Below are 13,022 nucleotides of genomic sequence, written 5' to 3'. Positions count from 1 at the left end.
CCTCACATAATTAGCATTTCAGAGCAGTGTGTGTTGCTGGGTAAAATAGAACAGGGTATGAGTGGTTTAGATGAAGTTAGTTTACTCAAGATAAAACATCCCAAGATATATATTTGAAATAGTCCGGTCATCAAGTGCAATTAATTCACATCAGTGAAGACAAGAGGCACTCTGTCATATCACAGTTAGTACTTCAGTGCACTACTGAAAATGTGAAAGACAGCGTCCTTTGAGTACTGCCAACAGATAAGCATTTAATTGCTTCATTTCTGTTGGGTGTACTTTCCCAAAAGAGAAGTCCCCTTGAGGGAGAATGGTACATAAGTTCCACATTAATCTGACATTTCACTAAGCTCACGTGCATATCAGCCTCAAAAATGACCAGATTTAGAGGCCACTTTATTAACCTTACAATTAAAAAAGTAATAATAAAATAACTTAAAAAATGCTGTGTTCTGAGGCTGTGGAAATGTTGATATGACCTTCACGTGTGCTTTGGAGGAGAAATGGGGAGTAGATAATGGATAATGGTATAAGGGGTCAAAAGAGACAAGAGAGTCCCCAATGACATTGCACATTCAGGCTGAGGCCTAACACCAGCCAAAGTCACCTTACAGCAGATCAGCACGTGATTACACACAGAACAACATAAGAATCAGGATGGTTTATAGGATGCATTACTTCCAGCCTTGCTTCCCCCTGAACAATTAAATGGTGATTTAATGGTAACCTTATCTATAATTCTTACATAAATATGACCCATGTCCTGGTTGGTTACCCTGCCTTGTACCACACTATAATAGTCATTCTGGGCTAAAGTATGGGCTAATCACACTCTGTATGATTTCAACCTGAACGAGCAAGGATACAACAGTTAAGAATAAAATAACATTCATTCATTCATTATCTGTAAGCACACAGTAAGAACACACCACACTCCTCACAGACAGTCACCTGGAGGAAACCCACGCAGACACAGGGAGAACACACCACACTCCTCACAGACAGTCACCCGGAGAAAACCCACGCAGACACAGGGAGAACACACCACACTCCTCACAGACAGTCACCCGGAGGAAACCCACGCAGACACAGGGAGAACACACCACACTCCTCACAGACAGTCACCCGGAGGAAACCCACGCAGACACAGGGAGAACACACCACACTCCTCACAGACAGTCACCCGGAGGAAACCCACGCAGACACAGGGAGAACACACCACAGTCCTCACAGACAGTCACCCGGAGGAAACCCACGCGGACACAGGGAGAACACACCACACTCCGTACAGACAGTCACCCGGAGGAAACCCACGCAGACACAGGGAGAACACACCACACTCCTCACAGACAGTCGCCCGGAGGAAACCCACGCAGACACAGGGAGAACACACCACACTCCTCACAGACAGTCACCCGGAGGAAACCCACGCATACACAGGGAGAACACACCACACTCCTCACAGACAGTCACCCGGAGGAAGCCCACGCAGACACAGGGAGAACACACCACAGTCCTCACAGACAGTCACCCGGAGGAAACCCACGCGGACACAGGGAGAACACACCACATTCCTCACAGACAGTCACCCGGAGGAAACCCACGCGGACACAGGGAGAACACACCACACTCCTCACAGACAGTCGCCCGGAGGAAACCCACGCCGACACAGGGAGAACACACCACACTCCTCACAGACAGTCACCCGGAGGAAACCCACGCAGACACAGGGAGAACACACCACACTCCTCACAGACAGTCACCCGGAGAAAACCCACACAGACACAGGGAGAACACACCACACTCCTCACAGACAGTCACCCGGAGGAAACCCACGCCTACATATCATCGATGCCCAGTTAAAAACATGCATCTCTATTTTTGTGGAGTTTTAATTAAATACATAATTTGAACACAATATTTCATGATGAATAGACCAATAGACATGTCTTGGAATTAAATTTCCATTGAAAGTTAAGAAGGTTTTGTCCTTCTCGTGCTTTTAATTGGACAACGATGTTATAATGTGCTCCAAAAAGCACATTAACATAATTTATCACTGCAATGACAAACATCACCATAATGTGTATAAAAAACACATACAGCACGGTTCAGTTGTTTGCGTACACACATTACTTTAAATATAGATTCCTGTCTCCAGAGAAGCCATGTAGACCTAAAGACCCACATTAGCATGTGACCATGCTGACAATGCAACCAAAACACATTACAGCACACGGCTCTTCCCTTCTGCACAGAGGATTACACTCCTCCCGCAGGCGTACTGTACTGAAGCTGACAGTTAACCTGGAGCTCGGGTCATTTAAACTTCTGCTCCACTGCACGTTTTTCCCCAGTGGATTAGAACAGATGAAAAAAAAGATTGATTTTTACTGGCAAAGCTGTGGGTTGTGATAGGACAAAGGAACATGCACTTCAACTAAGCTCAAGTTTGTGCTGGATTTTCACTGAAAGTGTAACGGAAGGACTGTATGTCTTGGTTAAACATGGAGAGGGATTTAGGCCACAGGGCCTGGGGTAGATGAACGAATGAATGAATGAATCTCAGATCGTAGTCTTAGCAGACAGTGCCATTTGGATTTTAATTATATGCCAAAGAGGGCAAACCTGAGACAGTTGACAGTCCTCCCTTTTTACTGAGCCTTGATGGAGTCTGTTCCACAGATAAAACACTCTGGAAATATTCTACATCTGTTTGATAAAAACAGCTCAATGCCCTTCACAGAAACCTGATTCTGTGCTGAATATTCTAGAGAGCAAATTGCTGAAGAGAAAGGAATGAAGAAACTGTGTTGGCTGTGAGTGGAAAAGTAAACCACAAATGCAGGGCTAAATCCAACTCAGTCTGCCAATAGCAGTAGTCTCACAGTTGTTAAGATTGGACTTCAAAAAGCTTCGCAATCGATTACAGTGACTTTATACACATAATTTAGTGAAAATATAGGAAGAGATTTTTCAAATGTTGCATAGTTACATAACTAAGATATATGCAAAATGACTCCCACTGTTTTGATGTGAAATTCCTAATTGTAGAAAAACAACTTAAACAAATAATGGTGAGAGTAACCAACTTCCTGAAGTGTCCTTAAAGCCTCCCCACAGAAATGTATTACATAAAATATGTATATGTAGGTATATTTATGCCATTCATTCATTTTCTCTAACCAATTCATTCTGTTCAGGATCGTGGTGGGATTGGAGCCCACCTGGAATCATTGGGAACAAGGTAAGAACACACCCTGGACAAGGTATCACACACTCAAGTCACTCAAACACTCACACATATATACAGTGAAGCACAACCAATCCACCTACCAACATGTGCTTTTAGCTTGTGGAAACCCACACAGGCACAGGGAGAACATACCACGCCTTTCACGGGCTTTTAACCATATTTTCTCAGCTCAAACTCAACTTTAAGCTTACTTAAAATTACACTTTTTGCACTGTAACAATCACAACCCTTGGTCTCTACCAACACCAGTGTAAAGAAATCTGACAAGTAACTTACTCTTCAATTAACCATTTTCATCAAGACCACTCACAAAGGCTTTAATTAAATTTCAAACACTTAATCACAAAAATCTCTACGAGTTCCCCTTTAAAACACTAAGAATCATTAAGACATCTGATGATAATTAAGAGTACTTATTCATTATTATTTTGTGGCTATCATAAATGATTTGCTAATAACGTCTATGAAGTTCTGTAATTGTAAATGTGAGCAATTTATTTCTGGAACAATTCACAGCTCCTTGGAGATTTAGAGCTAACTCAAGTGTGGACTTGGTTGGTATTGCACTGGAGCTTTGAGGCTAACATTGCTAACATGCAGTGTAAGCTCTCTTAGCTAATTGTTTTTTTCTCCCCACACAGGCAGCAGACATCTTTTCTTTTTGTGGATGGAGGTACCAAAGGCCACATTACTGTAATCTACACACTGCATATATGACATTATTTAAAGACAGAAGTTCAGAGGTTACGTCCTGAGAATATGCACGTTTGCTAATTTTAGCGCAATATTGTTCAGGAAACTGGAAAATAATCTTGTAAAAACATCTTATTAAACTTGCACTTGAGTCAAACTAGGTTGTTAACTCATTCTAATGACAGAAATACATGCACACACTGATATTCTATATAGAGAATGCTTTAGTTTGAACAATATTTCTTCAGAAGAAATGTACTTTAAGGACATTGTTACACTGCCAACATAAATGTTTAACGGTAATGGTTTTGGTCTTTTACCGCTACAAACTATGAGTTGAAACCTGTCTTAATTTAGTGATCTCTCTCAAAACTGAATGTATTTAATAAACTATTACTTTAACATGGGGTAATGACTTTGATGGTATTTGGAAGCTAACGGACATTAGCTTCTTTACACAATGTTCTCTCTCTTAATGCAATAGGCTTTTAGGCTTTTTATATCAATTCATTTGCTTCCTGTCCATCACCACAGCTCAAGAAAAAAAAAACTTGCATGAAGATAAAAAAAACAAGATAAGAGCTGGAGGAAACGTGTGAGCGAGTGTGTCCCACTCTTACACAGTTATCTAAAGCCGGTTCTTTAGTAAGCAGTGGGGGCTTCTTTCTTTAATCCTGTTAAGGCCTTATAATCGCATCCGTACCAATGTAATTCTGACCACCACTCAGGAACCATCTTCAGCTCACTTCCAAACACTTTGTGATGACTTTAGGTTGATCAAATTGCTTGTTAACAAGCAGGAGTGATGCAGGGGACAGAACACATGACGAAAGACAAACAGGACTGTTGGCTATGCTCTTTTTCCATTGCAATGGATCTATTAGAGCCAACAGCTGAAGCAAATGAATGCTGAACGCTGGCTAGAATTGTACTAATGTTCTTTCAGGCACGGTAAATAAGTAACAAGAGGAAGCAGAAGTGGGCACTGACTGGGATATGATATGCCCACACTTGAGCCTCTTTGTAATAACTAACAACAGACAATTTTCATAGACTTCAAGGACAGAGGGACACACAAATCACACTGGGACACACACTGGGGAGGCTTTTCAGACAAATTTGTTATTTGGCATTTCACTGCCCTATTTTAATAAAATGAAACAAAAAGTTGTGATGTAATATATTTCAATCTTTTCAAAGTTATAAACTATAAAGGTTTATGTCTAGCAACACATTCTTTGTTTATTTTAACTAGCGATGAACAATGACATCAGAAGCATTTCAATATTCATCATAGATTTGTTTAAAAAATATATTAATATTGGACTGATGTTTGGATTAGATTTATAAATTGAACCAATATTTTTTATGTACTTTAGAAGAGCAGAATGCAAAGTTTGTAAACCTAGTTTGTAAACCTATAGAAGAATACTATATACCTCATATTCATTATTATGTGAGCAATAATAGTTTTATAACCCTCGTGAACATTCCCACAGATGAATGCTCAGTATACTCAGCTGAGCATGGAGGAGTTTTTATGAAACAGCTTGTGCTCATCTGGGGGTCGGTCATTCTTCTGAGGTGTTCAGCTGAGGTAAGCAAACCAAGCTTATGAGTTAATTTGCTTAACATGTCCAAGACATGTGCAGCAGGTAGGTGTCGCAGTCACACAGCTCCATGGACCGGGAGATTGTGGGTTCGATTCCCGCTCCGAGTGACTGTCTGTGAGGAGTGTGGTGTGTTCTCCCTCTGTCTGCGTGGGTTTCCTCCGGGTGACTGTCTGTGAGGAGTGTGGTGTGTTCTCCCTGTGTCTGCGTGGGTTTCCTCCGGGTGACTGTCTGTGAGGAGTGTGGTGTGTTCTCCCTGTGTCTGCGTGGGTTTCCTCCGGGTGACTGTCTCTGAGGAGTTGGTGTGTTCTCCCTGTGTCTGCGTGGGTTTCCTCTGGGTGACTGTCTGTGAGGAGTGTGGTGTGTTCTCCCTGTGTCTGCGTGGGTTTCCTCCGAGTGACTGTCTGTGAGGAGTGTGGTGTGTTCTCCCCGTGTACGCGTGGGTTTCCTCCGGGTGCTCCGGTTTCCTCCCATGGTCCAAAAACACACGGTGGTAGGTGGATTGGCGACTCAAAAGTGTCCGTAGGTGTGAGTGTGTGAGTGAATGTGTGCGTGTGTGTCGCCCTGAGAAGGACTGGCGCCCCCTCCAGGGTGTATTCCCGCCTTGCGCCCAATGATTCCAGGTAGGCTCTGGACCCACCGCGACCCTGAACTGGATAAGGGTTACAGACAATGAATAGGTGCATGGATGGATGTCCAAGACATATCCAAAACCAAGCTCAGCGCGGAGGACATATTACCTATAATGGAGTCATATGATGAAATCCCAACATAGCATAATGAGGTTAAAGCCTTATAAACAGGTCACAAATGAAGTAGCGGTGTTAGGTCATTTACTGGGAATTCTAGATACACTCTCAGAAAAAAAGGTACAGCAGAAGTCACTAAAGGTACAACAGTGGTGTACCTTTTATGGTGTACTAAAAATATAACAATGTTAAGACCAAAATGCTCATGAAAAAATTTTAATCTACCAATTTTTGCATATAATCACCTATCAGGAAATATTTCAGTATCTTGCACCTCACCCTAGGCCTGAAAATGAGCTGAGAGAGCTGATGTACTCAGCTCTGATGTCTTCAAAGAAGGGATAAAAAAGTGGGTCAGCTGGGCAATGCCCAATATACTTCCGCTGTATTATACGACAAGAGTGTGCAGATTTGAATGAAGCCACAAAGCACAGGTAAATGATCTGAGTTACAGTTCAACCACAAAACAAACCCTGCAACCCGTAACGAACTCAAAGGCAGCTCCGTCTCAGCCTGTGTTTACAACTCATGCCATCCATGCATTGCAAATATCCCCAACCCTTAGAAACCTGCACTGGCAGTAGAGTGTCTTCAGGATGAGGGAGTACACACGTGCCATATGCATTTGCATTTATATTTTTTATTTTAATTGACTCCATTACCTCACTGCTTTAGTTCTTCTGAACTGATTGTAAAATATTAATGAAAACGTGCAAACATGCCACTCAGCCCTGGGAAAGTGAAAGTAGTGAACCTTTAAAACCTACTTAAACCAGTCAGAGTCAATGTAAGAGGTTAAGGCCATTGTTGGACATCTTTTTTTTCTTTTAAATCACAGGCATTTCTCAGCACCAGCTTTTACAGCATGCAACAAATCGCCTCTCTTCTGGACACACATGCACAAGACTCGACATTCTGTGCACACTGTCATCATGCAGCCTGTTTCACATCAGCTCGCGTTAATTTAAACCTCCACTCTGTCTGACGTGAATATCCCTGACCAACACACAACGCTGACAGAGACACCGTCTCCAGATATACATCGTCGTGTTACCCCCAGATCAAAATAAGAATCGCTTCATTATCAGAAATAACACAAGAGACTCACCTCGGATGAGGATGTGGAGGGCGCGTGCATGTGTGTGTGTGTGAAGCCCAGCGCGCTCACGGGCAGCCAGGACACGCGCGCGCGTGCACGAGAGGGGCAGTGGGTGGGCGGGACGTGTGTGTGTATGTGTGGTATGTGAGAGAAATAGCGATAGAGAAAAAAGGCGGGGGTGGGGGGGCGTGGTTTGTACACAGTCGACTAGATTGGCACGTATTACACATATTATTACAAATAGTGTTGATAGAACACAAATAATCACATGTAGGGATGTCACAATATATTGGGTTGAATTAATATAATGAATAGAATATTACCTTTACAGAAGTTGACTACTTTGGCTGACTTGAAGATCCCCTCTGCTGTAAATGAAGTTTATTCATTTTGTTTATCCACATTTTGTTTCTTCATTCATTCATTCATTCATTCATTCATTATCTGTAACCCTTATCCAGTTCAGGGTCGCGGTGGGTCCAGAGCCTACCTGGAATCACTGGGCTCAAGGCACACACCCTGGAGGGGGCGCCAGTCCTTCACGGGGCAACACAGACAGACACATTCACTCACACCTATGGACACTTTTTTTGAGTCACCAATCCACCTACCAACGTGTGTTTTTGGACTGTGGGAGGAAACCGGAGCACCCGGAGGAAACCCACGCAGACACAGGGAGAACACACCACACTCCTCACAGACAGTCACCCGGAGGAAACCCATGCAGACACAGGGAGAACACACCACACTCCTCACAGACAGTCACCCGGAGGAAACCCACGCAGACACAGGGAGAACACACCACACTCCTCACAGACAGTCACCCGGAAGAAACCCACGTGGACACAGAGAGAACACACCAACTCCTCACAGACAGTCACCCGGAGGAAACCCACGCGGACACAGAGAGAACACACCACCTCCTCACAGACAGTCGCCCGGAGGAAACCCACGCGGACACAGAGAGAACACACCACACTCCTCACAGACAGTCACCTGGAGGAAACCCACGCGGACACAGGGAGAACACACCACACTCCTCACAGACAATCACCCGGAGGAAACCCACGCGGACACAGGGAGAACACACCACACTCCTCACAGACAGTCACCCGGAGGAAACCCATGCAGACACAGGGAGAACACACCACACTCCTCACAGACAGTCACCTGGAGGAAACCCATGCGGACACAGGGAGAACACACCACACTCCTCACAGACAGTCACCCGGAGGAAACCCATGCAGACACAGGGAGAACACACCACACTCCTCACAGACAGTCACCTGGAGGAAACCCATGCGGACACAGGGAGAACACACCACACTCCTCACAGACAGTCACCCGGAGGAAACCCATGCAGACACAGGGAGAACACACCACACTCCGTACAGACAGTCACCCGGAGGAAACCCATGCGGACACAGGGAGAACACACCACACTCCTCACAGACAGTCACCTGGAGGAAACCCATGCGGACACAGGGAGAACACACCACACTCCTCACAGACAGTCACCCGGAGGAAACCCATGCAGACACAGGGAGAACACACCACACTCCTCACAGACAGTCACCTGGAGGAAACCCATGCGGACACAGGGAGAACACACCACACTCCTCACAGACAGTCAACCAGAGGAAACCCACGTGGACACAGGGAGAACACACCACACTAATCACAGACAGTCACCCAGAGCAGGAATCGAACCCACAGCCTCCAGGTCCCTGGAGATGTGTGACTGCGACACCTACCTGCTGCGGCACCGTGTCGCCCCGGAAGTTCAGAATATTTGTATTTAATATTTTACTGCACACCATTAAGCACATTAAGCACTGCACATCAGTTTTGTTACTCCTGAAGGTATCTAGAATTTGCTTATGAAGAGTAATCATGACATTGCTTGTTGTCATTTCAACACCACACTAGAGCACCCTCACCAGACATGCACAGTGATTTGTAAATAATGGGAAGTAAATTTGGATATTAGCAGCAGATGCAGCTGGAGGCTTGTCATTAGAGGATGAAATAGCTGAAGTAACTGAGGAGGGGGATATGGCCTGTCTGGCAGTGCGGGTGTGGCACTCAGTCTGCTGCTTCAAACAGTTGTCTGGGATGCTATTTATAACCCTATGATAATACCATTTTGGGTGAGATCTAACAGATGCAAGCACTTGAGAAGCACCCGCTTGAAAACGAGGTGTATTTTTGTCCGTGCTAATTTTGGGTATCTTTTTGAACTCCTGCGGGTTCTTAAATTGAATAGTATCAGGACCGTGACATGTTTTGAATCTACAATGACTGTCTATTTGTCATGTCAAGAATAAGCTACGTTCAGTTAGCATGAATCTAATGTGATTGTCCTCATCTGTCTGTGTGTGAGACTGGGGCTATGAAGGAATACTGATGGAGTTTGGTTACTGGGTCAGATTTGGTCAGCCCCACCCTACAGCTGCCGGGCTAGACTCAGATGTCCGTAGGGGTGCATTAAAACCCACCCAGCCTCGCCTGTCTTTCCTCTATCAATATTGGAGAAGACTATAATGATATTTACTTGGTCCACATTCCAGGACATTGCATTGCATTGAGTGGCCAGATTATTAGAACACCTACTCTGTACATTTGTTAGAAACCTCTACCATTTCAGTGTGGGGCAGTCAAACAATTCTTCTGACAGCTCCACATCCTTTCAGACCCACTGAGTCGTGTTATAGTGGAATGAGGAGCAGAAACACCCGTGTAGCTACTCAGATCTGATTCGAGTGTTCAGTATCATTTTCTCCTGTATCTTAAAGACCCAACTGATGATGATTTCATACTTGTAATCATACCTGTAATTGTTTTGAACTCCTGATCTATCATTTCATATCTAATCTCCCCAGAAGCATCTCCTAATGAAGGATATTTATATTTAAAATCCATTTTAACTGTAAAAGTGAAGGTAGCAGTTACTTCTGCTGCGTGAGTAAGCATCTTTATTGGCTGAGCTCCAAAAGCATCAGCTGAGATGTTAATATTAAAGTATTGCTCAGTGGAGGAGAACATACTCAGCTCCGGGCTTCTGCTTCTCCTCCTCTCGATCAATCAATCGATAAGAAGTGTGTGGTTTCACCATCGGGGTTTGGGATATGATTTCACATTAAAGGAAGGGGGAACCAGGGGAAGAAACAGTTGAAAGGGATGGCGCCTGAGGGCACTCATCCCCTTCAATCTGGCGCTTGCATGCTCCAGTAACGACAGGAGACTTGAGAGAGGTTCTTCAAATGAATCACAAGAAGGACCCCACCTGCTCCCCCATCTTTAATCAACCTCTTTGACTCTATTGACCATGAAGGGGACACACACACATACACACACACACACACACAAACACAAAGGTATCTCTCTCAGTCAGCAGAGGTTATTGTCTGCTATGTGTGTTAAGAAAGACAATTTTTTTATGTGATAGGCCTGACACAATTATTACATTGTCACTGGATCACAATCACTTATTCTGGCTGCAAAAACATTTTTTTACAAACGTTAGTATTTCAATCCAGTTTATAGCATGCACAGTAAATTCACCAGTGTTAAATCAACATTAAAACACTGTTAATTAACAGCAATTTAATTCCAGATTTAGCCACTTGAATAACATCTAAGCACCAACCCAAGAGGGCAGCAGTGAGCAATGTTTGTTTATTTGAGCAGGAGTTTTATCTGCGATAACTTTCTTTAACTGGGAACTGAGACACAAACGTGTGGCATGTAGGCACAGAGGATACGTAGCTGGAAGGATTCGTACCTTAGGTTTGTGATGTAACAATCGATGTCTTTATAAATCCACACATTTGAGATGGTCTTATGAACACTGAAGTTTCAAAGAGGAAATGTTCAGTCATGGCGTGAACTGTACATTTCACTCTGATATGTTTTTGGAGTAGAGGAAACACAACGTAGGACGGCACGGTGGTGCAGCAGGTAGGTGTCGCGGTCACACAGCTCCAGAGACCTGGAGGGTGTGGGTTCGATTCCCGCTCCAGGTGACTGTCTGTGAGGAGTGCGGTGTGTTCTCTCTGTGTCTGTGTGGGTTTCCTCCAGGCGACTGTCTGTGAGGAGTGTGGTGTGTTCTCTCTGTGTCTGCGTGGGTTTCCTCCAGGCGACTTTCTGTGAGGAGTGTGGTGTGTTCTCTCTGTGTCTGCGTGGGGTTTCCTCCCGGTGACTGTCTGTGAGGAGTGTGGTGTGTTCTCCGTGTTTCTTCCGGGTGCTCCGGTTTCCTCCCACAGTCCAAAAACACACGTTGGTAGGTGGATTGGCGACTCAAAAGTGTCTGAGTGAATGTGTGAGTGTGTGTGTCGCCCTGTGAGGGACTGGCGCCCCCTCCAGGGTGTATTCCCGCCTTGAGCCCAATGATTCCAGGTAGGCTCTGGACCCACCGCGACCCTGTACTGGATACAGATAATGAATAAATGAATGAATAAACTTCCCTTGGGAAGGATGTTTATGCCTTTTATTTTTTTTCAAACATGGTACTGATAGAACAAGTTCAATCAAGCATTAGAAACACACAGTATATTCACAAGTATACTGTGTCGTACATGTCTTGAGCTTAGATACTGTGTTGTTACTGAGCCTGGATGTTTAGAGTGCTGCTAATTTGACGATCCATTTGTCCCTGAGCTGTAAGTTTGTACCATTTAGAGCTTAAGTTTTCAACCCTGTCCCCAGTGTTACCCGGGTTTATTTGTGTTTTCCTGGTTAAACTCACCCTCTACAGCCGAGTAGAGGCTTATTAATGAGCTGATTAGTGGGATCAGGTGTGTTGGGAGCAAGGAGAATAACAAAATGAGCAGGACAGACTGTATTCTGGGACTACGGTTTGGAGCCACAGCTGCAGATGGGTGCAAACTTGGTTTCCTCACTTTGTGGGATTGCCTTCAGAATTCTTTCTTTGGTGTTAGCATCGGTTAACCTTGCCCTTGTCAGCAGGAGGGAGACTGTTTTCCGCACACTACAACAATACTCTGCGTGTGCATGTCCAGTAGGCTGGTGCTGGGGTGTGGGCTCAAGTTTCAGCACATGTGTATATGAGTGTGCGTAGCTGCTGTAGTGTAGGACCCTGCCCCAAGATCAATGGCACCATCAGCAGGCCAGCGACGCCCAGCCTTCTGCTGACACTGTTCACATCCAGACTGCAGAGACATAAAGGACCAGGGATCAATAACTTGCTCTGAATTATTGATAATCTCTTAAAAAACAAACACACACACACACACCAGACCCTTGTGAAAGATCACACAGACGACTGCTTCATCCTCACGGTGAGAAAGATCTGCGCTCTGCTGGTGTCTTTGCGTTTCATGTTAGTGGTAATTTTAAGGTGAGATGTTCACAGGTCTACAGCTCCACTTCATACAGCACCACTTCCTCTTACTTGTGAAACTGAGAATGCACACCTTAAGATTTAGCAGCTTAGAAAATATCGCTCAAACACCTATAGTAACTACAATAAATATATGCAGAAATGTAGCAGAGGCCACTGTTCTGTGCAGTGTTTACTTTACTAATATTACTAACAAAAGCACAGCAAAGCTACATATGTTTCTTGAATGTGTATTTACTCATGGAAGGGT

At 44.3% G+C, this 13,022-nt stretch overlaps 2 protein-coding genes across 5 annotated transcripts in view; one reads left to right on the top strand and one right to left on the bottom strand.

Moving 5' to 3' along the window:
* LOC136678643 (inositol hexakisphosphate and diphosphoinositol-pentakisphosphate kinase 2-like) overlaps positions 1-4,087 on the top strand; it is a 54,003-nt gene extending 49,916 nt beyond the window's left edge. For all 3 annotated transcript variants that reach the window (XM_066656718.1, XM_066656716.1, XM_066656717.1), the window contains 2 exons: positions 3,207-3,250; positions 3,901-4,087. In XM_066656718.1, coding sequence (XP_066512815.1) covers positions 3,207-3,250; positions 3,901-3,976 — 120 coding nt within the window. In that variant the 3' untranslated portion in view covers positions 3,977-4,087. The remainder of the gene's footprint in view (positions 1-3,206; positions 3,251-3,900) is intronic.
* The window catches only part of LOC136678642 (microtubule-associated protein 1A-like), a 39,174-nt gene that overhangs the window by 14,658 nt on the left and 11,494 nt on the right, over positions 1-13,022 (bottom strand). The window contains exon 1 of one of the 2 annotated variants that reach the window (XM_066656715.1): positions 7,420-7,441. The exons of the other annotated variant lie outside the window; for it this stretch is intronic. The gene's annotated coding sequence lies outside the window, so the exon portion shown is untranslated. Of the gene's footprint in view, positions 1-7,419; positions 7,442-13,022 lie in introns of those variants that run through there. 2 annotated transcript variants of the gene reach the window in all.

This window comes from Hoplias malabaricus, chromosome Y (assembly GCF_029633855.1).
Source record: "Hoplias malabaricus isolate fHopMal1 chromosome Y, fHopMal1.hap1, whole genome shotgun sequence".
In the NCBI taxonomy this organism is placed as follows: domain Eukaryota; kingdom Metazoa; phylum Chordata; class Actinopteri; order Characiformes; family Erythrinidae; genus Hoplias; species Hoplias malabaricus.
The sequence above is the reverse complement of the archived record's forward strand: the minus strand, read 5'-3'. Positions and strand labels throughout refer to the sequence as shown.